General features: G+C 41.1%; 1 protein-coding gene across 4 annotated transcripts in view; it reads left to right on the top strand.

Moving 5' to 3' along the window:
• The window catches only part of PRKN (parkin RBR E3 ubiquitin protein ligase), a 589279-nt gene that overhangs the window by 105146 nt on the left and 459424 nt on the right, over nucleotides 1-24709 (top strand). For all 4 annotated transcript variants that reach the window (XM_053382342.1, XM_053382339.1, XM_053382341.1 and 1 more), the window contains exon 2: nucleotides 12078-12241. In XM_053382342.1, coding sequence (XP_053238317.1) covers nucleotides 12078-12241 — 164 coding nt within the window. The remainder of the gene's footprint in view (nucleotides 1-12077; nucleotides 12242-24709) is intronic.

The following is a 24709-nucleotide window of genomic DNA, read 5'->3' as shown; positions in this document are numbered from 1 at the left end:
TGCCCCCAAAGCTTGCTTTGTCATGAGTGGAGCACTTTTAGGCTCTCTCAGTTACATGCATACTCATGCACACCTGTGATGCACAAGAGTTTAGTTTAGTTTAGTTTAGTTTTTATGCACAAGAGTTTTGTATGGCTATCTGGTGATGGCAACTGACTAATGCAGTTGCATTACCTAGATGACTGTGACAGACTATAGTGCCCCAGAGCCTCACTGCCAATAGAAACTAAGTCTTTTCTTTACATTATAGTGTAAAGTGCAATGCACACTGGATGATTATAGATAGAGAAATAGATCAGTTGAACTGAGTAAGTCCACTTGCAGACTTGAGTATACTCACTTGGTGGATAGATGAACAGCAGCTCGTCTGACCAGACCGTACCATTTTAATATGAATATCAAGGATACATTTGGATCTTTATAAGTTAATACAAAATTATTTGAACCTTCAAACTTGTTATCCATCAAATATAGTTTCTTTTACATTGCAAAGTTCTGTGCATGTTAAATCATGAGCATTGGGATATTTAGAAACTTGAATTATACCCCCATAAAATTTAGATTTATAAAGTGGAGCTGCTGACATAGCTATACAGTATTTAATGACATGGTAATTTATTCAAGGAAATTAAGATTGTTTGACATACTATTTTTTGTGTTGATGAATTGGAAAGGCTTGCTTACGTTTGGATTTTACTTCCTTTCTTCTTTTTTGCAAATGCATTTTTTAAGCTATGCAAATACATGTTGACTTCAGTTGTATTTCATGGTTCTTTTCCTTTCAGGCACTTGGAAGGCCAGTGCATATGTTTGGTTGTTTATAGGTTTATTAGGTACTATGTTTGCTTTCATTTGAAATAAAGAGAACCCAGACTGCTCCTTCCTAGCAAATAAAGTTAATGGAAGGGCATAACTGTGTTGCTTCTTTTCTCAAACTACCCATGGTACCCTATATGTGGATCTCAGTATCCTTTAAAATTTGCTTCTTGTTCAGAATTCACCATCACTTAAGACAGGCTTGGAGAATGTTGGGTTGTGGGCCAAATTAGACCCATCCTCTGACCTATTTTGACTCACAAGGTCGTTCTTCACAAGCCATACCCACCTTATGTGTGATGCCAGGTTGTGAGATGGGTAAAGCCAAAACTGCAAAGGAACAATTGAGAGCCTTCAAGTTCTCTCCTGATCGTTCCTCTGCAAGCAGGACTTGCATGGGGCACCTTTTAGATTTCATGCCAAAGGCAAGTCCTGCTGGGATAGACAAAAGAAAACACTTTGTGAAATTATGGGAAGAATGTAGATGAAGGAAGCCATGCTGGCATGGGTGAGAAGGGCAACAAAAGGGAAGAAGTTCTGACATGCTTAATTGTATGAGACAGTAGCTCATTAGGCAGTATGACACAGTACTAAGACAGTAGCTTTTAGCTATGCAGATTCCAGTTCCTGTGTGAGGCTTCTTCATACCAGTGCTGGTAAGCAACCGTATACTGTATGTTATTCTGTAACAGCGGCATAGGTGGTCCAAGTCTATGCTGAATTGAGTTGATCTGCTCACACAGATAAATATATTGGATTTGCAAACAAGATATAATACTATTATATTTTATTCTTCCACATTGAAGACACAACTGTAAACCTTTCAGGCACTGTTTCTGAAGAATGCAGTTAAAGCGGTGGAGTCCTGAGCAAAGAAAACTTGGCTGTTAGGACTGCTCTAAGTTGTATAATTGTGCTTGCTTCAGAGTTCAGTATTCAACCTCCTGTCAAGGTGACTCGTGTTCTAAAGGTTCTGTGCTCTGCCTTTTTTCCTGAATGTTCAAAGCTATCAACAGTATAAAGTTCTGTGGGAGTCTGGCCCACTCAAACCCATTTTGAAAGAATCAGCTTAATCATGTGTGTTTAAACGTCATCAATACTAGTTAGCAGCAAAAGAACACATCAGACAAAGAGGTGCCTCGACTAGCTGTTTCTCCACAACAGTCATGGGCTGGTTGCTGTTGATCTTGTTTACAAACCTTTTTTACAGTGATATTACATCAACTGTCTGGGCAGAGACTGAACTAAGAGGTTAGCCTGGAAAACTGACTATTAGAGATCTGTGTCTCCTCAATAACATTTAGTAATGAGAAGTGTTATTTCATCACATCCAGAATTTCCCTGCAAACAGAAGTCAGTGAATTAGAGCAAGTGTGGAGAATCACTGAACACACTGACATGACACGACATATCTTTTATTACATATCCCCTGTAACATACAGTGCATCCCTGAATACTAAACAGTTTATACCCACTATCTCAGGTTGGCTTTACTTGGTGAAAGTGACCTTGAGATGTCCTTTTCACCCATTCTCCCCCTTTTTGAATTCCTAGTGTTTTGAAGTCAGTGGCTTCTCAGCAGTCGGTCTCCCTCACCCCTGGTGTGGTCATGGTTGTTGCCTTAATTCAGAAACTAGCAGAGTGTGGCTTTATTCCCTTACATTATAAAGAAGCATAAAAAGTGGTGTGGAAATAAAATTAGGGCATAGCACAGTGCACTTTTTTTTAAGTGCCACTGGCATTCCTTAAATTCTACATACTTGGGTTTGAGATCTTGTGAGCTACAGATCCTGTGAACAGAATTATGCTCAAAGAATGAGAGGAGGTGGTTTCCTTTATGCACATTCTGAAAGTCTGGTTGAGTTGAAGAACCTTTAGGAGCAGTGCAGAAACTGGTCCAGCAGGCTGCAGAAGAAGTGGAAATTGGGTGAAAATCACCTCCACATGATCATAGCCCCTTCTGTGAACAGAGTACGACTTCCAGGAACAGAAAGTCTATAGGGTAGCTTCACACCATCTGTACTGGAGGCAGATGTTCAGGCAGTTCTCCCGTTCCCAATGAACACACCAAACCCCAGCAATCAAGCCCATAAACCTACTTAGCCTGAATGCCAGCCAGAACATAGTCTTGGCTTTGTTAGTGGAAGTGTATATGAAGACCAAATTAAGTCATTTCCATATGCATGTTTTGATTGATTATAGGGAAGGAGAAATGCGGGGGGGGGTATATAATGGGACAAAACAATTTAGTTCTTAGATGTATGAATTAACAATTATTATTATTATTATTATTATTATTATTATTATTATTAATCACATTATGGTTTCATAGCTGTAATCACTTACAGTCATACCTAGGGTTACAGACGCTCCAGGTAGTGTTTTTTCAGATTATGGACCGCTGAAACCCGGAAGTACCGGAATGGGTTACTTCCGGGTTTTGGCGGTCGTGCATGCGCAGAAGCGCCGAATCACAACCCGCGCGTGCATAGACACGCTGCTGCGGGTTGTGAACATGCATCCTGCATGGATCACGTTCACAACCCGAGCGTCCACTGTATATTGTTAGGTTATCAAATATGTATAACTTTTAAAAGAACAACTGTTCTATATTTCTTTTCCACAAAACAAATACCGACTTAAACATTAACAAAACATTCATTGTAACCCCTTGAACCTACTTTTTAAACATTCTGTTTAGAAATCTTAGACAATATTAGTTGCTATTTAATTCTGATTCATGATTGGATCAGGCCAGTAGCCAATTTACGCCAGCATCGGAAGTGTGCAAGAAGGAACTGAGCATAGGACCTAGTTCTAAGAATGGTTATCCTTTCATCTTAAACTTGTAAGCACATCTACTCTTTTGCTGTCGTAGTATTGTCACAAAAGTTTAATGCTATTGTTCCTAATTGCTCGAATGTTCATAGCTGACTTGCGCTATTTGTCTGGCTATGCTGCCCACAAATCTAGAAATGTCACATTTTTCAGGCAAATAATTATCAACTCCTTTAACAAGCATCCAGCTGCAATAAACAGACAGTTGTGTCAATGAAAAGACATTCCAAATGTTAAGGCTGCTGAAATATTAAGACCACTTATATTTATAACGAGCTATTTGATAGTGTATGCTGCTGCTTGAACACACCAAGGTAGAGTAAATTAATTGCAGTATAGTCCTGTGTTTATTTACTCAGAAATACAGTCCACTGAGTGCAATTCTACTTATTCCCAGGCCGTAGTTATAAACACATTTACTTGGAAGTAAGTCTTACTGTATGAAGAGCTTCCCAAAAAAATTAGTATTTGGTGGTTGGCCCATAAAACAGGTGGGGAACTGGAGCCAGTTGGTGGGCCAAAGCCTTAAGTCCTGCCCCCTCACCTTTAAATCAACATTAACAGGTGTGTTATTCTACCCACCTGTCAAAGTGCAAAGTGACTCTCAGCAAGAGCCTTTGAAGTCTGTTTGCAGGTGTGGTTTGCATTCAAATGGCCACCTCCATACTGATAGGCTGCAATGGGGAAATGTTCACTTGCCTTTTGAATCCCAGCTGTGCCTGCAGATCGACAAAGCAGGACTGGCTGACAATGCCAATCAGTTGATTGGCACTGACCATGATCTGCCTCATCTGCATGAGGGAGTTTCTCCTCACGAACTCCGTAGTGCAGCTTCATGTAGTCCCAGTAGAACTGACCTTGCCAGTCATCTGACTGGCAGCCCCACTTGCAATGGAACAATAGGGAGCTCACTTTAAGCTCCTGATTGTACCTACCTCCTTACCTACCCCCATCGGTAAGGGCAGGTGGCTATGGTTGGGAAGTGGACATTGTATGAGGAAACAGTATTGCAGGTCAGTTTGTTTTAAATCAACGTTGATTGTTTTTCAAACAAAATTGGGACCCATGCAATGTTGTTGTTGTTTAGTCGTTTAGTCGTGTCCGACTCTTCGTGACCCCATGGACCAGAGCACGCCAGGCACCTCTGTCCTCCACTACCTCCCGCAGTTTGGTCAAACTCATGCTGGTAACCTCGAAAACACTATCCAACCATCTCGTCCTCTGTCGTCCCCTTCTCCTTGTGCCCTCCATCTTTCCCAGCATCAGTGTCTTCTCCAGGGAGTCTTCTCTTCTCATGAGGTGGCCAAAGTACTGGAGCCTCAGCTTCACGATCTGTCCTTCCAGTGAGCACTCAGGGCTGATTTCCTTAAGAATGGATGTGTTTGATCTTCTTGCAGTCCATGGGACTCTCAAGAGTCTTCTCCAGCACCATAATTCAAAAGCATCAATTCTTCGGCAATCAGCCTTCTTTATGGTCCAGCTCTCACTTCCATACATCACTACTGGGAAAACCATGGCTTTAACTATACGGACCTTTGTTGTCAAGGTGACGTCTCTACTTCTCAAGATGCTATCTAGGCCTGTCATTGCCCTTCTCCCAAGAAGCAGGCGTCTTTTAATTTCATGGCTGCTGTCACCATCTGCAGTGATCATGGAGCCCAAGAAAGTAAAATCTCTCACTGCCTCCATTTCTTCCCCTTCTATTTGCCAGGAGGTGATGGGACCAGTGGCCATGATCTTCGTTTTTTTGATGTTGAGCTTCAGACCATATTTTGCGCTCTCACCCTCATTAAAAGGTTCTTTAAAAGGTCCTCACTTTCTGCCATCAAGGTTGTGTCATCTGCATATCTGAGGTTGTTGATATTTCTTCTGGCAATCTTAATTCCAGTTTGGGATTCATCCAGCCCAGCCTTTCGCATGATGTATTCTGCATATAAATTAAATAAGCAGGGAGATAAAATACAGCCTTGTCGTACTCCTTTCCCAATTTTGAACCAATCAGTTGTTCCATATCCAGTTCTAACTGTAGCTTCTTGTCCCACATAGAGATTTCTCAGGAGACAGATGAGGTGATCAGGCACTCCCATTTCTTTAAGAACTCGCCATAGTTTGCTTTCTTTCTGGAACTCTCTAGCTTTCTCCATAATCCAGCGCATGTTTGCAATTTGGTCTCTGGTTCCTCTGCCTCTTCTAAATCCAGCTTGCACTTCTGGGAGTTCTCGATCCACATACTGCTTGAGCCTTCCTTGTAGAATTTTAAGCATAACCTTGCTAGCGTGTGAAATGAGTGCAATTGTGCGGTAGTTGGAACATTCTTTGGCACTGCCCTTCTTTGGGATTGGGATGTAGACTGATCTTCTCCAATCTTCTGGCCACTGCTGAGTTTTCCAAATTTGCTGGCATATTGAGTGTAGCACCTTAACAGCATCATCTTTTAAAATTTTAAATAGTTCAGCTGGAATACCATCACTTCCACTGGCCTTGTTATTTGCAGTGCTTTCTAAGGCCCATTTGACTTCACTTTCCAGGATGTCTGGCTCAAGGTCAGCAACCACACTACCTGGGGTGCACGAGACATCCATATCTTTCTGGTATAATTCCTCTGTGTATTCTTGCCACCTCTTCTTGATGTCTTCTGCTTCTGTTAGGTCCTTACCACTTTTGTCCTTTATTATGGTAATCTTTGTACAAAATGTTCCTTTCATATCTCCAATTTTCTTGAACAGATCTCTGGTTCTTCCCATTCTGTTGTTTTCCTCTATTTGTTTGCATTGCTCGTTTAAGAAGGCCTTCTTGTCTCTCCTTGCTATTCTTTGGAAATCTGCATTCAGTTTCCTGTATCTTTCACTATCTCCCTCGCATTTTGCTTGCCTTCTCTCCCCCGCTATTTGTAAGGCCTCATTGGACAGCCACTTTGCTTTCTTGCATTTCCTTTTCATTGGGATGATTTTCGTTGCTGCCTCCTGTACAATGTTACGAGCCTCCATCCATAGTTCTTCAGGCACTCTGTCCACCAAATCTAAATCCTTAAACCTGTTCCTCACTTCCACTGTGTATTCATAAGGGATTTGACTTAGATTGTATCTTACCGGCCCAGTGGTTTTTCCTACTTTCTTCAGTTTAAGCTTGAATTTTGCTATAAGAAGCTGATGATCTGAGCCACAGTCAGCTCCAGGTCTTGTTTTTGCTGACTGTATAGAGCTTCTCCATCTTTGGCTGCAGAGAATATAATCAATCTGATTTCGATGCTGCCCATCTGGTGATGTCCATGTGTAGAGTCGTCTCTTGTGTTGTTGGAAAAGCGTGTTTGTGATGACCAGCTTGTTCTCTTGACAGAACCCATGCAATAGACCCCTTCTATAAAATATCAGAAGGTACTTTGTCAGCTTTCTATTCTGTACCCCATCCTACAATAACCTTAGCAGTTGGCATGACAGTGGGCGCCTTTTTTCTTATATAATTTTTAATCCAATCTTGAAACCATTGTTCTATGAGAGGGGACTACTTGCATTATGTAATGGACCTTTTTGGCTTGTTCAAAAAGAATTAAACATCTGAGGGTAACTGTTCCTGACAGAATAAAGAAGTTACAATGTCCCAGTAACATTAGAATAATGTAAGCAGGATTTATTATGCTCTTCTTCCTTCCCTTTGTCGTTTACTGGTAGAAAACATTATGCAAAGATGAATATTCTGCTGGGAGTATTATATGTTATGCAAATAAGATGTGTGAGTATGTGTGTGTGTGATAGCATATATATATTTGCAAAGGTATTAAATCACTGAGCAACAATTTTTCCAGGTTTGTTGAGTAGCAAAAAGACCAAGACCTATGCTACAGTGCTGAAAGCACAATTAAATTAAAGAGAGGACAGTGGTGAATAATTTGAAAATGTATTACAGCGTTACTAATTTGAAGTGTATGAAAGATTTTTTAAAATAATTATAATGCTATTCATTTGTCAATGTCTTTATTTGCAAGGAATAAAGGCTTGTAGAGATTTAATCTTTTGATACATTGCCAAGCAATGCATTTTGTGTTATTGTGCTTTTGTTTCATTGTCCTTTTCAGTAATAATCCCTAGTATGTTTGGATACCTCTTTTATTGAATGTTCTAGCATCAGTGAAAATACACTGACATCTTTAACTCTTGGGTGGAGAGAGACCCCTTAAGTCCTGTTCTGTTCAAGAAGATGAACAGATAGAAGCTGAACACATAGACCTGGCACTTTAAAGGTGACTAGATTTGTGCATATTTTTCTACATTGTTGATGCAGTGTTGTCCTCATCCAAGTGTCAGTCTGTACTTTACCTCCATAATCTGGTTAGGGAAAAAGAATCCAACATAAAATTACACACTGTCCAAATGTGGACGTACTGAAGTGCACTGTGTGACTCTTGGCTTATTTTTCATGTGTGGTGACGTGTTGCTCAGTGTGTCACCACATCCTTGACTTCTGTTGATGATGTGCTTCTTGGTGGACTACTGGTGGGACTGGGTACAATACATATGTATTTATATTATTATTTTTAGCCCACTGATTTGTGTAAGTTTGGTATATTGGTAAACTTGTATCTCAAAAATTAACTTTAAAATAGCCATGCACACAAATACCTGCACGCCTGACCACAATGAACTTCAGGTTTCTGGAAGTCAGGGAGGGCAGGGAAGTGCCATTTGAAGATAAGGACAGCGACACACAGTGCAAATGCACTCCATCAATTACCACTCACTAGAGTGAATGGGACGGGACGCGGGTGGCGCTGTGGGTTAAACCACAGAGCCTAGGGCTTGCCGATCAGAAGGTCGGCGGTTCAAATCCCCGCAACGGGGTGAGCTCCTGTTGCTTGGTCCAAGCTCCTGCCAACCTAGCAGTTCGAAAGCATGTCAAAGTGCAAGTAGATAAATAGGTACCACTCTGGCGGGAAGGTAAATGCCATCTCCGTGCGCTGTTCTTGTTCACCAGAAGCGGCCTGGTCATGCTGGCCACATGACCTGGAAGCTGTACACCGGCTCCCTCGGCCAGTAAAGCAAGATGAGCACCGCAACCCCAGAGTCGGTCACGACTGGACCTAATGGTCAGGGGTCTCTTTACCTTTACCTAGAGTGAATGGGAGCTAGAGTTCAGTTAACTCATGTGTTGATGAACATGCACAAAAAAGTAAACTGAAACATAGGACCTCTGTGCCCCATTCGTGCCTTAACACGCTGGTTGTGTACACAGTCAGAATTAGGAAAAGATCCTAGATCCTAGTCTCTGGTTCACTGGTGGAGGAACGGGGGGGGGGGAGAGTGCACCGCCCCCAGTACCATCAGGGAGAGAGGTACCATCGCGGCTGCCCCCAGACACATGCCGCACACATACCCCGCGCCGGGTGCCACGCCCCTGTGGATGGCACGCCATGCCCCTGGGATGCATACCCCGCCACGCAGACGACATGCCATGCCACCGGGACACACGCGCCGCCACCGGGATGTGCTCCAGCCACCCCCCGCCTGCTCTCAGCCCTTGGTGCCAGAGCATGCAGTTTCGCCACCGCTCACCGCTCTGGTTTGTTATGCATGCTGGACAGTATGAGTCCCTTCCTTCTTTCCTCTTTCCCAGCAGCACAGAGGCCTGGTTCACATATGTATCCATGTCATGACTACCTTAATGGGATGGAGGAGTCAGTGTGCTTGCCACAATGCAGAAGTGACATCCTGGCATTGCTCCGCGCCTGGCTCCACATTCGGCCTGTACAATGGGGGCCCTGGCCCCCTAAAAAAAATGGATTGAGGGGGCCATTCTATTGTAATGGACATAGAATCTTAGTCATTCCCTCTGTATGTAATCCTGAACTCTCAACTCTTTTTAAAAAGCAAGCAAGCAAACAAAAAAAAAACCCTAACGCTTTTAATGTACTTAGTAAAACCCAAACAAAAGTGTTGAGGATTTCATAGTGGTGTAGAGCTTAGTTTTATGAATTCATAATGTAGTGCTTCAAAAATAACTTGAGCTGATCATTAATGTGTATGAGAACAATATTTTAAGTATTTGAAATGTATATTTTACCCCTTGAAATTGCTACTCAGTTTTGTAGCACACATTGTTTTTCATATACAGTTTTCAGCAAACAGGTCATGTCACATAATGTAACATGGCAAAATTGGCCTCAGGCTATTTTGGAGGATGGTGGACTTAGCTTCTAAATCTCTTCTTAAGAGTTTGTTCCTTAAGGGAATCCTATTATTTGGGTATGAGGTGGATAACAGACAAAGACGTGGTGTGTAAACTTTTTTTTTTAAAAAAAACGACTGCCACAGGGAAGACAGTGGCAGGTCGAACTGTGAAGAACTCACAAGGGACAGCTGCCTTTGAGATGCGGAAAATCTTCAAGATTGCTCTAGGAACCTTCCTTTAATGGTTCACAACAGAAGTCAAGGGTGGGGGGGGGAGTGCTTCTTATGCTAACCTCTAACAACAGATTCCTTTATGGCCTGCCATAAGAAATGTCTATCCTCCTGGTGCTTAAATTGTATGCTAATTTATATCAGCAGAAATTTTGAGCAACAGTACACTGTCAGTTATCCAACTTTCTAACCCCAGGCCCTGCTTGATATGGATGAATATTACTGAGGCCAACCAGTCACAAAATGATGATGCAGGGGCACAGGCAGGCACAAAATGGAGTCAGGTGGAGCAGGGGCCATGTGACATGTCATGTGATGGGACACGCAGAGAGTGATCTTCGCCTTTGCTTGCCCCGACTCCGACCCGGTTCCTTGGCTGCCAAGCGGGGGCTGGGGCTGGGGCGCATGGAGGGCACTCAGCAGCGGCAGGGGGTGGCAGCCACCTAAATATTGGGGGGTATAGCCCTCTTCCCCAAAATATTGGGGGGGCTGGAATCCTTTGCACCCCATATATTCAGCGCCCCTGAGATGGAGGCAGGGTTTAGTACATCCAGCAAATAATTACTGGCATCATTTTCTATTGATACCCAATCAATCTCTGCTGCCATGGATGGGCTTTCATAAACCAGGGGTGGTGTGGTGGGGAAAATCTGACAGGACAATGACCGCCATCAGTTTCCTTCTCTTTTGCTGTCTCCAGTTCAAAGGAAAAAGTGTGAATCCTGGATTCCCCCCCAAAAAAAGAAAGATTGAGGACTATGTGAATCTCCCTTCTGTGTATCTTGTTCCATGTTTTATAGCGTACAAAGATAGCAACTGAAACCAGATGTGAGAAAGAAGAGATAGCCGTTGTGCGATTATGGTAGTGCAAATGAATGAATCTGTGTCTTTGTGAACATCTATGTTTCTGGAGTATTTATTATGTAAATAAATACTCAGGGATTAGGAAAAGAGGTTCCATGCCTTTCTAGTTAGTTTACATGGCTTTCCAGTTTGCCCCCATACTTTTTTATGATTACTATCAGTCACAAAGTATATGATTGATTTGATATGGTCGATTTGATTGACACCCTATGCCCTTTTAATATATGGGGTTTTGGGGGGGCTGTCATTGGGTTGTTGTTTTTGCTTTGATTATGTATTTTGTGGTTTTATATTTTGATTTTATTCTGTGAACTGCCCTGAGACCTCTGGGTATAGGGTGACATATAAATTCAATAAATAATAATAATGTAAATTATATTTCTGAAATAATGAAAAAGCAACCCTGAGTTGTGAATGGTGGTAGTTTGTATCTTACATGCCAAATGTTGGTGTATGATTTGACTGGCTGCCATAGCTCTGAATTTTGGAGTAATTTTTGGCATTCCACAAGTATGTCAACAGAAGTTATGCATTGCAATTATTTAAGTGAACTCTGAGAAAGATCACACTGCTCCAGAAAAAGACTTAAGACTCTGCATAAAATATACAATTTTCTCTCCATTGTTATTTTCTAGACAATTATATCTCTGGGAGGCCAGTGTGTATGAATCCGTATTACTGTATTTTAAAAGCTTTCCTTCAAAAGCAGCTTGCACACAGCACACATGTGTTTCTTGCATTTGTTTTGAGAGAGAGAGGGAGAGAAAATATATATATTTGTTGAGCATATATTTCGATCTGTCCCAAGGGCAAGGCTAAACTGATATTAGTGATTATTGTACATATTGCTAATAATGTCTGCATTTCATTCCATATAGTAAATGTAATTTAGGGTGACATCTGAAACATAATGCATGTTTAATTAGTTAAGAAAATTACATGGTGGAATGTCTTACTTGGAATTATCTATCAAAATGATAAACTGCAATATAACAATGTTGCTCCTTTTAAAATGATAAAACGCACTAACATTTTACAGTACCATTTTGCCCGTTGTCCATTTTTCTTAGCTGTTTCTTGTGCCATTCTCAGATGCTTCAGACTTCAAAATATTCAGGCATATATATATATACACATATATTTAAAATATGTCTTGTTCTTGGTCAGTATTTGTCAGGTTCAACTCCAGCCATGGTTTCCCAGTGGAGGTTGATTCAGACACCAGCATCTTCCAGCTCAAGGAGGTGGTTGCTAAGCGACAGGGAGTTCCAGCTGACCAGTTGCGTGTGATTTTTGCAGGGAAGGAGCTCAGGAATGACTTGACACTGCAGGTAAGTCTCCCTTGGTAGTTTCCTTTCTGGGATGCTGCCAGCCTAACTGCTTCTGCCTCTAACATTGCCAATCTGACATTCACTCCTGAGATCTAATAGAATAAATAGTGCCTGGGGATTCCTTGAACTTTACTCCACACTGCTTCATTAATTCTGACCTTCTTAATTATGCATTAAAACAGCAAGGCAAAAGGATGGGGAGGGGAGGAAGAAGGAAAATGAGAGGGGGAGGAGAAGAGATCTTTGCTTAGTGAATAAATGTTTACTGACTACAGGAGCAAGCTATGCACATTTTCTGTATCTGTTCAATTTCTACATTACTTATTCCATTTGAATCTTAATGAAGAAGGATGTGAATAAATTGTTCTAAATCAGGCTGCTCAGTCATCACGTTATATGAAATTTGTAACCCAATTGTGACCCCTGGAGGATAGTTGTAAGGCTGCTGTTGCTGCTGTGTGAGAGAGTGTGTAAGTGCACGTGCTGATGAAATAGAGTCCTTTTGGAGGCCTGATCGCAGGAGCCGGTAAGGTTCTCCCAAAGGCACCAAAGTGATGATTTACTTGCGGGGGGAGGAAGGGGAGAAAAAATTAGCTGATAGGGGATGGGAGATGTAGAAGTTGCTGAGTTCATCACATCCTCATGGTTTAGCTAACGGTTGTGTTAAAATGTAAAATGGAGAAGAAGGTAGCCTTAGGGAAGCCCCTATTCTTTCAGCCAATGTCTGCCCTCCCCTTCTTGCAGAATGGGGATAATGATACTGGCTGGGATCTCAGGGCTGTTGTAAGGATCGCTGACACAATGTGCACAAAGTGCTGTATCAGAACTAAGTATTATTACACTGAGAGGGAAAACAGCTTGACAGGACAGGTGTAGAATGAATATACATTTTTGTAAGGCTCCTTGCAGCTATGATCTTCCCCGGTGCCTTCGTTGTTACCAGCGTGTCTGATACTTTGTTCAATTGGGAGTTTCCTTTTGATCTGAACAAAAGATTGCATGTAACGAGGTTGCATTTCGGAAACCTCGAATTTGCCAGAGAGGATAAATTGCTCTGTTACTAGCAGCATTATTGTGTTCTTGCTGCTGCTGTCGTCACACCATCAGTAAGTGGTGCTTTACAGTTTCATAAGCCAAAAAATCCAGCCTCTGCACCCCCAGAAATTCACAGTCTAAATATGGTAAGGGAGGGGGGAATGCAATAAAGGGAAGGGAAAACAAGAGACAAAGGCAGCAAGAGATAGATGTGAGAAAAATGCCATTAAAACATTAGGTTTGGTTCCATTCGGGTTTGCAGTTGGGTAATATGATTAAGGTGTTGCAGGGAACACTTCATAGAATCATCAAATCATAGAATTCCTGAGTTGGAAGGGACCCCAGAGTCATCAGTTCCAACTCCCTGCAATGCAAGGATCTCAACTAACGCGCACATCACAAAAGGCGCAGGACAGAACCCTGCAGCTAGGTATTTGCTTACCACCTCTTTTCCTATTTGGGCTGCATCTCCCTCCTTGCATTGTTTATTCTGTTATCACCAGGTTGGCCCCTGCTTTCCTTTTGGGTGAACAGAGGGAAAGTAGGTGTTGAGCAGGTTCACCTTCTCTCTGTCACCCGATAGCATTTCTCAATCTTCTCCATGCAGAGGACCTACTTCTTGCTTGTTCTTTCTGTTGCTTTGACCATAGCAGAATAAACCTTTATTATTACTTACATTAAACCTTTATTGTAAGCCTGAGATCATTATGAGCTTTGGCCCACTGGACCTGCTCCCTACAATCGCTGGCTGCTCATGTATACCCTTCCTTCATGATTTCTCCCCTATTCCATTTCCATTTCTTATACATGCCCTGCATGAAAAGGTGAAGTTCTGAGGGTGTGTGAGTCATGTATTCCTACTGTACAGCAGCAGCAGCAGCAGCAGCAGCAGCAGCAGCAGCAGCAGCACCTTCCTGTGGTCACCCAGGTAACTATCTAAAAGGGGAAAGTTTACCCAAAGGCAAACACTTCCTGTTTTCTAACCAGCACAGATTAATTGGCCCTCATGTTTACAGCTGTGTGGGAGCATTGCTATGCATTGAGTAGCTGCTGTGTCTGGTTGCACAGAGAGCTGCTACTGTATTGACATCCTATCACTTCTCCTAGCTAGGTATGATACTTATCGCTTTGCAAAATGCTTTAGGGAGTTTGGGCACACAAAAGAAACTATAGAAATGCAAATTGCTCTTGTCATTCCTCAGAGCATCTTCTGCTGCCGAAGCATACAGTTGCTTCTGTGTCAAGTGTCTCCTTTCCCTTTCTGATGTCTTACTGGAAAAAGAGGGCCTTCCTTGCTGTTGCATCCCTATCTTATATATGATGTTGTTTATTAAAATGCAATAAACTATTTATATGGGAAGCTTTTTGTTGACAAATGTTAGGATTGTAAGGTTTTGTTAGCTGTTCATATGTTTCTTACACCTGTCTGCATTGCTGTCTAATTCTGGCATCAAAGTGTTATAATTGTTGTTTAATTGTGTCAGGCTGTTTCTGGGTGAAATGTAAACTGTGACTTCAGTTTTCTTCAAATAGGGAAACATAGCTTCCTGCGGCTTGAAACAATGAATGTAAAATGGAAGGTTTATCTGTTTTTTCATAGTAACAAGAGAGGCTTCTCATGCCTGTGTCTAGTTCCTCACATTTATTCACAGTTTTTTCTTCAGTCATGAGCTTGCTGCTTTGTTGACAATGCGCTGAGCACACACATTAGCAATTGTTCACAGCAGAAACTAGTCCTGCCTCTTGCGGAAGGGAGAACATCCTGTGATATTTCAGCAGCTCTTCTTGCCAACTTTTGTCATGAACATTTCACTTTCAGTTTATAGAGACTTAAGTCCACGGATGTGTGAGAGAGAGGATGGGCAAGAGCATGTTGAGGGCAATGTGTACACTTTCACATTCACGTGTTCGGGCAAAAAGAATCCATAGCATAGCAGGAATCAGGTTTGTTGAATGGGCGAGTGGAAGGAAATCTGCTTGATAGCCTGTTGTCAACAGATTCCTCCAACATTCTTACATTTAGTAAACATCCTCCGACATTTAGTAAACAAACATTGACACTGTCAGCCTTGCCTAATATTGTATTTGCTGTTGGCATCTGTTCATTCCTGCTAATGAAACAGAAAATTTTCTGTGGACATATCACCCCATATGAGGATGTGAATAAGTTTAGGTAACCTGTTCTCCTGCCTAACTTCCCTCTCTCACACACAAGAGCAATGGGAAAACAACACAGGGGAATATATCACACAGTATTCTCTAGTCAGAAATGTGTATGGCCATTATACAATTAATATATGCAACTCCCATTATTTTCTAGTTACATCTATTGCTTGTTGTGTTGCCAGTGTGGCCATATTTGCTCAAAGATGCTCTCTTCCTCTTGGCTTCAGCAGGAGAACTGAAGACTTTCTCCACTTGAAAGTTGAGTATAGAAAGCAAGGGAAGGAGTGGGCTGGAAAGGTTTTTGGCACAGGTGTGAAGAAGAGGGGTGCGTAAGGGAGATTCTGAGATCTGCTGTGACAATTTTGCTCAGTACTTTCAGGGTAAAATCACTATTCTCTAATAGTCTCCACAGGCATGTGAACACCACTGATAGTACAGGTCCAAATGAGATGTCCAGTGCACCATCCTGTCCAATTTTGAAAGCTGCTGATATTTAGAAGCCATCTTGCTTCTAAGAGTTTGACTCTTGTCCATTGTGGCTTGAGCTAGTGGGTAGTGGGTGGGTTGATAGGGTGGGTCCAGAGAGTGGTGAATGTGTATGTATGGAAGCTGCATTTAACTCCTCCTTGGACCCAGAAGTTTACAATAATTACCACCCAGTTGCCACTACCTCTTTTGGGAGCAAGAGAGTACTGGTTGTCCATTTTCATGTGCTCTTTATGGAGACTTTATAAAGAAAGAAAGAAAGAAAGAAAGAAAGAAAGAAAGAAAGAAACAAGTTTTGAGGAATCAGAATGGTTGGTGAGAAAATTCTGAGATTCACAGCCTTCAAGGATTGTCTCTCTCCATATGAACCCTATGATCATAATCTGAGGCCCTTCTTCGTGCGGCTCGTCCATGAGAGATCTGGAGGGTGGTGAGACATGATCAGGCCTTTTCTTCAGTGGCTCTCCTTTTGTGGAATTCGGTCCCCAGAGAGGCTCACCAGGCACCTTCATTATACAGCTTTAGGTGCGAGGCAAAGACGTTTCTCCTCAACCAGGCCTTTGGCTGATTAACATTCTATGTCCTTTTAAAGGTGTTTGTGGGAGGGGAACGGGGTGGGGCTGGATGTTTATTGGTTTGTGGTTTTTTTTTGTTCTTTTTAAAATTATGTTTTTATCTTGTATTTTTATGTTGTGAACTGCCCTGAGATCCATGGATGGAGGGTGATACACAGGTTTATTAAACAAATAAATAAATTATCCAGTGTAAAATTTAAAATAATTATCTTATTTCCTCTGACATATTACTGTTTAAAAGAACATATCAGGAGCAGAATGTGAAGTAAATCTCACTGCTTGTAACTTGTACCAGATATAATTAGTGATACAGATAGTTGTGCTATTTTTTACTGTATACTTTATACACTCCTAAGAGGAACTGTAAATTACCACAATTTATGGAGCAGAAGGTTTAGATTTCTGTCCTTCCATGTAATTGAGTATTTGGGGGGGGGTTGAATTATGTGCTAGGAATTGCCTGAACTAATTCACCTTCATCTTGATTTTAATGTGAGAAGTGATATAAATAAGGTCTGACTGACTCCATGTGCCGTAATTCAATTGGACTCTTTCTGATGAGAAAACTGTTGGGTTTAAACAGTAGGAGGCAGTGTGAGCGTCTGCTGTGAGTTGAAATTAACATGATTAAGCAATTTGGAAAGTTTATTTGGGAAGTTCATACTTTCTGTTAATGTTCCCTGTAAGTAGATCTTTTTCACAGCTTCATCCCCTGAAAAGGGGTGGCATTGGCACAAAAAAGACGGAGTCCAAATCGGCGTGATTACCCCTTCCCTGCATATAATAATATCCAGTTTTCTGTGCACCAGTTGCGCAAATGTACTTTAATGTATATGTTACCCATCATACTGGGAAAATACAGTGGCCATGAAGGGCTTGGCAGCACTAACCAAAGATATTTTTACTGCTTGAAATAAAGGGCAGGATGACAGTCCCTCTTTCCATATGCAGCTGAATCTCTTTCCAACACTGGTGATGGGTCAGTGTTCTCCAGTGCAGCAATATAAGACTAGTTTATATTGAACAGGGTAGGTTGCATGGCGTTCACAGCTCTGGCCGCCTGAGGTGGCTGTCCTGCTCTGCCCAATACAAGGGCCAGCCCTGGGGCTTAGAAAACTCCAGTAGATTTTTTAAAAACTATTATTTCTTTTGAACAGCAGATCTCCATGTCCAAATCACAAACAGCCTCTTTATTTCAAAAGATGCTTGACTGGAGCTGCTCTTGGAGAAACACATGTCCAAAGCTTCCTTGAGCACAGGGAACTTTTTATTCTTTTGGTCTAATTCTTTGGATAGAGCCTTAAGAATCGCCCAGCCACTTTCAGGCTTAACTTCAGTGCAAAAAGTATCAGAAGCATATGCTACAGTTCCTTATTCAGCTGCTCTTTCCTCTAAGTGTCAGAAGACTGCTTTGAAAATAGCTAGGTACATTGATAATTACAAACCAAGAGAATCAGACCAGCTATATTATGCATTTTTTATTATTTTTTGCTCTTGAAATTAGCTTAGACCTTCTGCTCACATCCATCACTTTTGCAACATAGTATTAACATAAGTGGACTTCCTGTGAGTAACAGGAAGAATTCACTCAGCAGAATTATAGAAGCTATAACTAGCTTTTGAATTAATGAGTAACTAGTATGTCAGCTAAATTTTATATATACATGTTAAGAAATGCATAATTCTATTTTCATTACTTTCACAAATAGAATAATGACTAATGATACTATTTCTGACTGATATGACTCTTATCTATTCCTTTGTGGCTCTAAAAGTGCTGAGAAGCATTTTGATAATTTGGAACTGATGTAACCAGTGTTAGAAACTGAGATACGAAACCTAGGCACTACATGGCACCTTTAAGTCTAGGTTATGGGTGCAGCAACAGAATGTCTAGGCATGCTTTTTGTATAACTAGGATTTGAAGCTGAAAATGAATGAACTGCAGCTAAAATACTATGTTCATTTTTCACATGGTCTAATCCTTCCCCTGCCCACCCTCCTAATATTCTTAAGAGGGTCTCTTCTCCAGTCTTCAGAGAGTACTTGGAAGTGCCTCCCCACTTCCTTCCATTCCACAGTTTTAACGTGAAATCTTAGGCGCAGTACTGCATCCAGGGCTCAGAAACTGCCTGTGCGAATGAAATTCTCTGTTGCAAAATGCACCAAGAACAATAGGAGTTTTGAACACTGCATGTATCTTGGTGATGTATGTTACAGATATCATTTATTTTAGATATTTAGAATAATAAAATTAAGTCTAATAAAACTCTGAGATAGCAGATGCCAAAGATACCTGGGGTAGTCCAATTGCGTCATTTTCGTTATGAAATGTTTTTTCAAAAAGATATTTAAGTTACATGACATTGTTTATATCAGCATTGTGTGCAATGCACACTTTCCAACTGAGGTTGAATTTTCTTTTGTATTTTGACACATTTCCACAAAACCAATGACTAGAGAGTCATCTGTCAGTCAACAACCTTGATTCACAGGTGATGAAGATTTTTATTTGTAGCTCTGAGATGTAGATTACAGAAGTGAATTGAAAGCCTTGCCTAGGAAAGGCAGTATAGATAGCAGCTGTCCACTACTAATAAAACTCTGAAGTGGATCACTGGCCATTTTAGCCTCTTCACTTGAAAGAGCATTACATGACGAAAGAGGCCAAGGGGTCATGCCATGCTGCTGCTGCTGTAGTTTCATGTCTTTCTAATCCCACCACTGACATCCATGCATTAGGTGCGGACATCTGAGCCAGGGAAGCCTGTGTGTAGGCGGCCCTAGATAGTAGTCTTTTTTTCTACAGCCACTCTCCCTAATCTGCAGTTCAGGTTTGGGCCCCCTTGAAAATGTGTGGGAAATGGATGGTGGTGGCTGTAGATGCATTTTTTTTGGGGGGGGGGGAGTAGAAACACCCAGAGGAGCAATTTAGGATCTATATATTCAGTATTTTTTTCCTTAAAAAATATTTAGAGGTTCTCTCATTTTGACTCAAGAAAATCACCATTTTATAGTTCAAATCAGGAAAAATAAATACAGTAAATGGACAAAAGCACAAGGATTCACAAAATGTTTATGGGTATGCGTACCCCTGCATACCCCCTCCAAAAAAGCACTGCATATACTATAGAATGAAGATAAAATGGCTGCCACTCCAAAGAGAGAGAGGGTGGTGAAGGGAAGGCCAGATTATTAAATTAAAAAACAACACAGAAATTCACGTTACTGCAAAGATAAATAAAAAAAGGGCTAGTCTCAGACTGTGCAGCTCTTAGCAACTAAAATTAACAAGATGGCAGAAAAACTAGAGCTGGGACAAATTCATAGCAAACAGATAAAGCAACTCTATACTGCTGAGATGGCTTCTTGATGTAAGCAAAACTGTGCAGCTTCTTTCAAAGGGATAATACCCATAGCTTGGTTTGGTTTCAGGTAAGCTGTTTCCTGAGGTAAGGGTAAGAAGTTCTCATTTGCATTTGTGTTATTTCAGCCTGTCTAATAAGCTGCAACATTTCCCCTGTAGGTGTTCTGTGTGAATAGTGTTTGAACCTGCACCCTAGGAGATGGCTAGGAGCTGCTTTTTATTCTTAAAAATTACAATCTCTCATATTTAGGAAAGGAAGGATGAGGCTTGTACACAGTGAGTGAAATATTTGCATGATCCTGATGCATCTATTTATACAATCAGGCACAGAGTACAGGTTAACAATGGTTTATTTATGTCTGTTTTTAATTTTGTTTTGTTTTTTAATGTATGCCACTCTTCATCTGAAGATTTCAGGGTGGTTCATAGCATAAAAAGACAATATAAAAAAAATACAGTGGTACCTTGGGTTAAGTACTTAATTTGTTACGGAGGTCCGTTCTTAACCTGAAACTGTTCTTAACCTGAAGCACCACTTTAGCTAATGGGGCCTCCTGCTGCTGCTGCGCCGCCGGAATACAATTTCTGTCCTCATCCTGAAGCACAGTTCTTAACCCGATGTACTATTTCTGGGTTAGCGGAGTCTGTAACCTGAAGCGTATGTAACCTGTAGCGTATGTAACCCGAGGTACCACTGTACATAATAAAAACAAGAAGAAAGGCAAAACAAACCAATAACCCCTTCCTCCCATGAACAAAGTTAAAGGAACATAGAATGCTAATCAGCTAAAGGCCTGGTTGAAGAGAAATGTTTTTGCCAAGTGCCTAAAAATGTTTAATGAAGGCACCAGGTGAGCCTCCCTAAGGAGAGCATTCCACAAATGATTTTATGTTTTTATTGCTGTGAACCTTTTGGATATCTACTTTTTATGACACAGTGGTATACAGATATTTTTATAAACAAATAATATAAACATAACACACAGTACTATCTAGCTCAGCTTTTGCTTATTTGTTATACTTATTTGTATTGCCTGGTAGCTTTGTCACATATCGTCGGAGCCAGGCAAAAGCATTCCTCATTCCCCAGGCCTTTGCCTAATTAAGCAATCTATGGCCTTTTAAAACTGTGTATGTTGGGGGCGGTATTGTTTTTGTTTGTTACTATGTTATTTATTTTTGGGGTTTTATATTGTAAACTGCTGTGTGATCCTCAGGTGAAGGGCGATATAGAAATGTAATTTTTTTTATAAAAAAAAACTTTTACATTAGCCCTTAATTAGGAAGAGTATTAAACCTAAACAACCACTCTGTGAAACACAGTGATGTGCCCAAGACCACCCAGTGCACATCATAGTTCAGCAGGGATTTGAGCAAGAGTTCCTCGTGTCCATTCTGGACCATACCGGCTTGCTGTTTTATAGAAATGGATATAATATGCTTCTATTTGGCTGTTGCTGTTAATTTCCTAAGGATCTGTGCCTTCGTTCTTTTCTCTTAAACGGTATAAACAGACCATGCAGGATAAACAAATGAGTCGTCTTCCATGAAATTGTTAGCACATTGTTATTAGCTGTAAGAAAATCCGCTTTTAGAAAAAGAAGAAGCAAGGAGAGGGCTACTGAAGTCTTGTTCTGATAAACTTCAGCCAGACAAATTACCCTCATCTCAGAATGTATAATTGGTTATACATTTGACCCACTTATTCTTGAACTAATGAACTCAGCTGATATTGCTGTAATAATTCAATAATAATTCAATAATTCAATGGCATTTTGCATAAAACATTTTATTTAAATTTTTCATGTTCCTTCTTTTTCTCATTATCAGTCTATGATCTATTGGTTTCAGATTAATTATTGTCTAGCACCAATTATTGCCTAGCTTTGCTTTTGGCTTCTTTTCACACATTAACTTGGATAAAGAATAAGGAAAACAGAATCTTGTTCTTATCACTTCTGTAAAATTCAGAGGTATTTGTTCTAAAATCAATCAGTATCTTCATCAGCCTAACTGACTTGCAAATTGGAATCAGCAACAAAACATTGACTTTAAACTTTTGAGACGCTGGAGTTTCTAGACATTTAAAATCTGAAGACTGGGCATGTCAGATATTTTTTCTGGTCACATCCATGAAAACCAGGCAATTGGCCTGCTACTGTCTAGTTGGGGTTTGATTTTTAAAACTAGGAAATGGTTAGGGGTTTTTTTCAGCTGGAACTCCCCAGAACTCAGTTTCGGCCCCTCTCGGGTGGAGCCATTGCTATTATAAGACGAGGGAGGCGTTCATGGTGAGTTCCAGCACCTCTTTTTCTAGAAAGATAGCACAGTATAGCAATTCCAAAATGTCCCCTTTTCTGTGTACGTACTGATACTGTGTTGCAGTGCTGTATGGAGCCTTTAGTGTGATGCTTTGTTATCCTTTGGAAAACACTTTTAATGAACGTCAGGCTGGCACCTACTGTATTGGCCTTTAGGTACCTGATTAGAATTTGCTCATTCATCCAGGCTTTCCCTGAAGGGTAATCCATCTTTATTGATGTATTGATCCGATCTACTGTGATGCATTTGTGTTTGTTTTATGGTTGAAATTTTACATTTGTTTTTATGCTGTTCACCACCATGCTATTTTTGTGTTGTTGATATAGGTTGGTTGTTGTTGTTGGTTTGGTTTTTTTAAAAATAAATAAATTAAATAAATAAATGGAGACAGGTGGGCTGCTTACCCTGTCTCCTTGTCCACCTAATATCTGTGTGATGGATGATCATGGTATAATAGGGGCTTAAGCATGTAGAATGAAACATGTAAGTTCAGTAATATAAATCATAGCTCTCTTTCCTAGTTTATAAATGGTTGGCATACTTCTGTATAGGGAGACTATTGAAGAGTGCCTTTGGGGGTGAAGTCAAACTATTGGAGAGTTACAGCATTACTTTCCCATCTTCTCCGACCATTGGCCATGACAATTGGGGCTGATGAACTCCAACAACATTTGGAGGGCTACAGGTTCCCCATCCCTCACATTACAGGACTTGTGAACCTTATGTAGGCATTGGATTGAGCAACAGAAAGGAGCGTTTCTCCTGTCTTTTTGAAAAAATAATGATTTTTATTTTTGTTATTGGTGAAGTTTTGAAACCAGTCCATCTCTATTAGCAAAAAAGTCTTCATTCTGCTCAGTCATCTCAGCAGGAGCAGACTTCATAGGAAGTCTGTATTCATGCTACTGCAAAAGAAGACATGCTAGAGCTGTCATTCAGCAGGAAATAATACAGCTAATCTGTTTTATTTTCGTCTGTGATTATATTTGGTTAGACGTGCTGAGTCAGTGTTAGTTGCTCAGTTGAAAACTTTTCTCAACTGTGGGTGGGGGGAATTGCTTCAGGCTTCTGTTCAGTCACTGATGCCTGCTGTTCAGTGTCCCCTCCATCCCACCTTGATTGATCATATCCCTCCCCAGGCTCCACAGAGGCTCTTTGCTCTGCAGGAAGGTCAAAGGGAGAGATGCCTCTTCGCTTTCTCTTCCAAAGTGACTGATCCCCCCTTCCTCCAACCCAGGTTTCCACAAGTTGCCCCTCTCTCTGTTTCTTCTTCTTTCTCCTCCTCCTCCTCCATCAGAACCTGCCAGGACAGGCCCGATCTAGGCAACACTGTGGGGCTCATGGCAGCCCAGAAGGCAAATTTAAAGCCCTTTTGGTGGCGCTGTGGGTAAAACCATAGAGCCTAGGACTTGTCAATCGGAAGGTTGGCGGTTCGAATCCCTGCGACGGGGTGAATTCCCGTTGCTCGGTCCCTGCTCCTGCCAACCTAGCAGTTCGAAAGCACTTCAAAGTGCAAGTAGATAAATAGGTACTGCTCCAGCAGGAAGGTAAACGGCGTTTCCATGTGCTGCTCTGGTTCGCCAGAAGCGGCTTAGTCATGCTGGCCACATGACCCGGAAGCTGTATGCCGGCTCCTTCGGCCAATAAAGCGAGATGAACGCCGCAACTCCAGAGTCGGTCATGACTGGACCCTTTACCTTTACCATGTTGGTGTGGTCCCTGCCAGATGGAACAATTTGTATCTTATCTGTGCATACACCTTTGATGATTTTGTGGAATATCAGTTACATAAATCACATAGGCTTTATAGTTGTTAGAAGTTCATTGCTGGCTCAAGTGGTGTTTTCCTGGTGGAATGTGCTGTGCTTAGTGCATTAATTACTTCTGCCATCCGTTATCAAAGCAGCTGACTTCAAATCTTAAAAGCACACATGTTCACACACATAGGCAAAAGACTTGTATTCTATAATGGACAAGTCATCTGTTAAAATGAGAAGCGGGAGACAAAATGTATAGCACGTCCAGCACCATTGCACATTAATCTAATTACTCAGTCATACTGTCTTATTGTTTGGAAACTGAATATTCATGTTGCAACGCGGACAGTACAGGCAGCGATTGCTACTGTTTGGTGGGTCCTAACCAATTTGCAGTAAAATTCTATTTGTGGTTCATAAGCATTTTTACTTTCCAAACAGTTTATGAAAAATGATCAGCAGTAACCTGGATTCAGGGCTTGTTGTGAATGTTTCAACCAAACAACTTGCTTTGTTACATAACAATGTGGTAATTACATGAACAGATGATTCTGATTGACTCTTTGGGGCATTGAAGTAGACATTAAATAAAATGGTGGCTGCACCGCACATTTGCTGTGTGATTTTAATGTGTAGTGATCTTCAGCTGAAACATCTGCTATAATGAACTTGACATTTGCACTAATGACAGCATCAGTTTACTTAATGTCCTGCATTAAATTTGCTTCCCCAAAGAGTTGTCCTTTTGTCAAAGGCGAGG

This window comes from Podarcis raffonei, chromosome 3, assembly GCF_027172205.1.
Source record: "Podarcis raffonei isolate rPodRaf1 chromosome 3, rPodRaf1.pri, whole genome shotgun sequence".
NCBI classification, from domain to species: Eukaryota; Metazoa; Chordata; class Lepidosauria; order Squamata; family Lacertidae; genus Podarcis; species Podarcis raffonei.
This window is presented reverse-complemented; position numbering and strand designations above follow the sequence as displayed.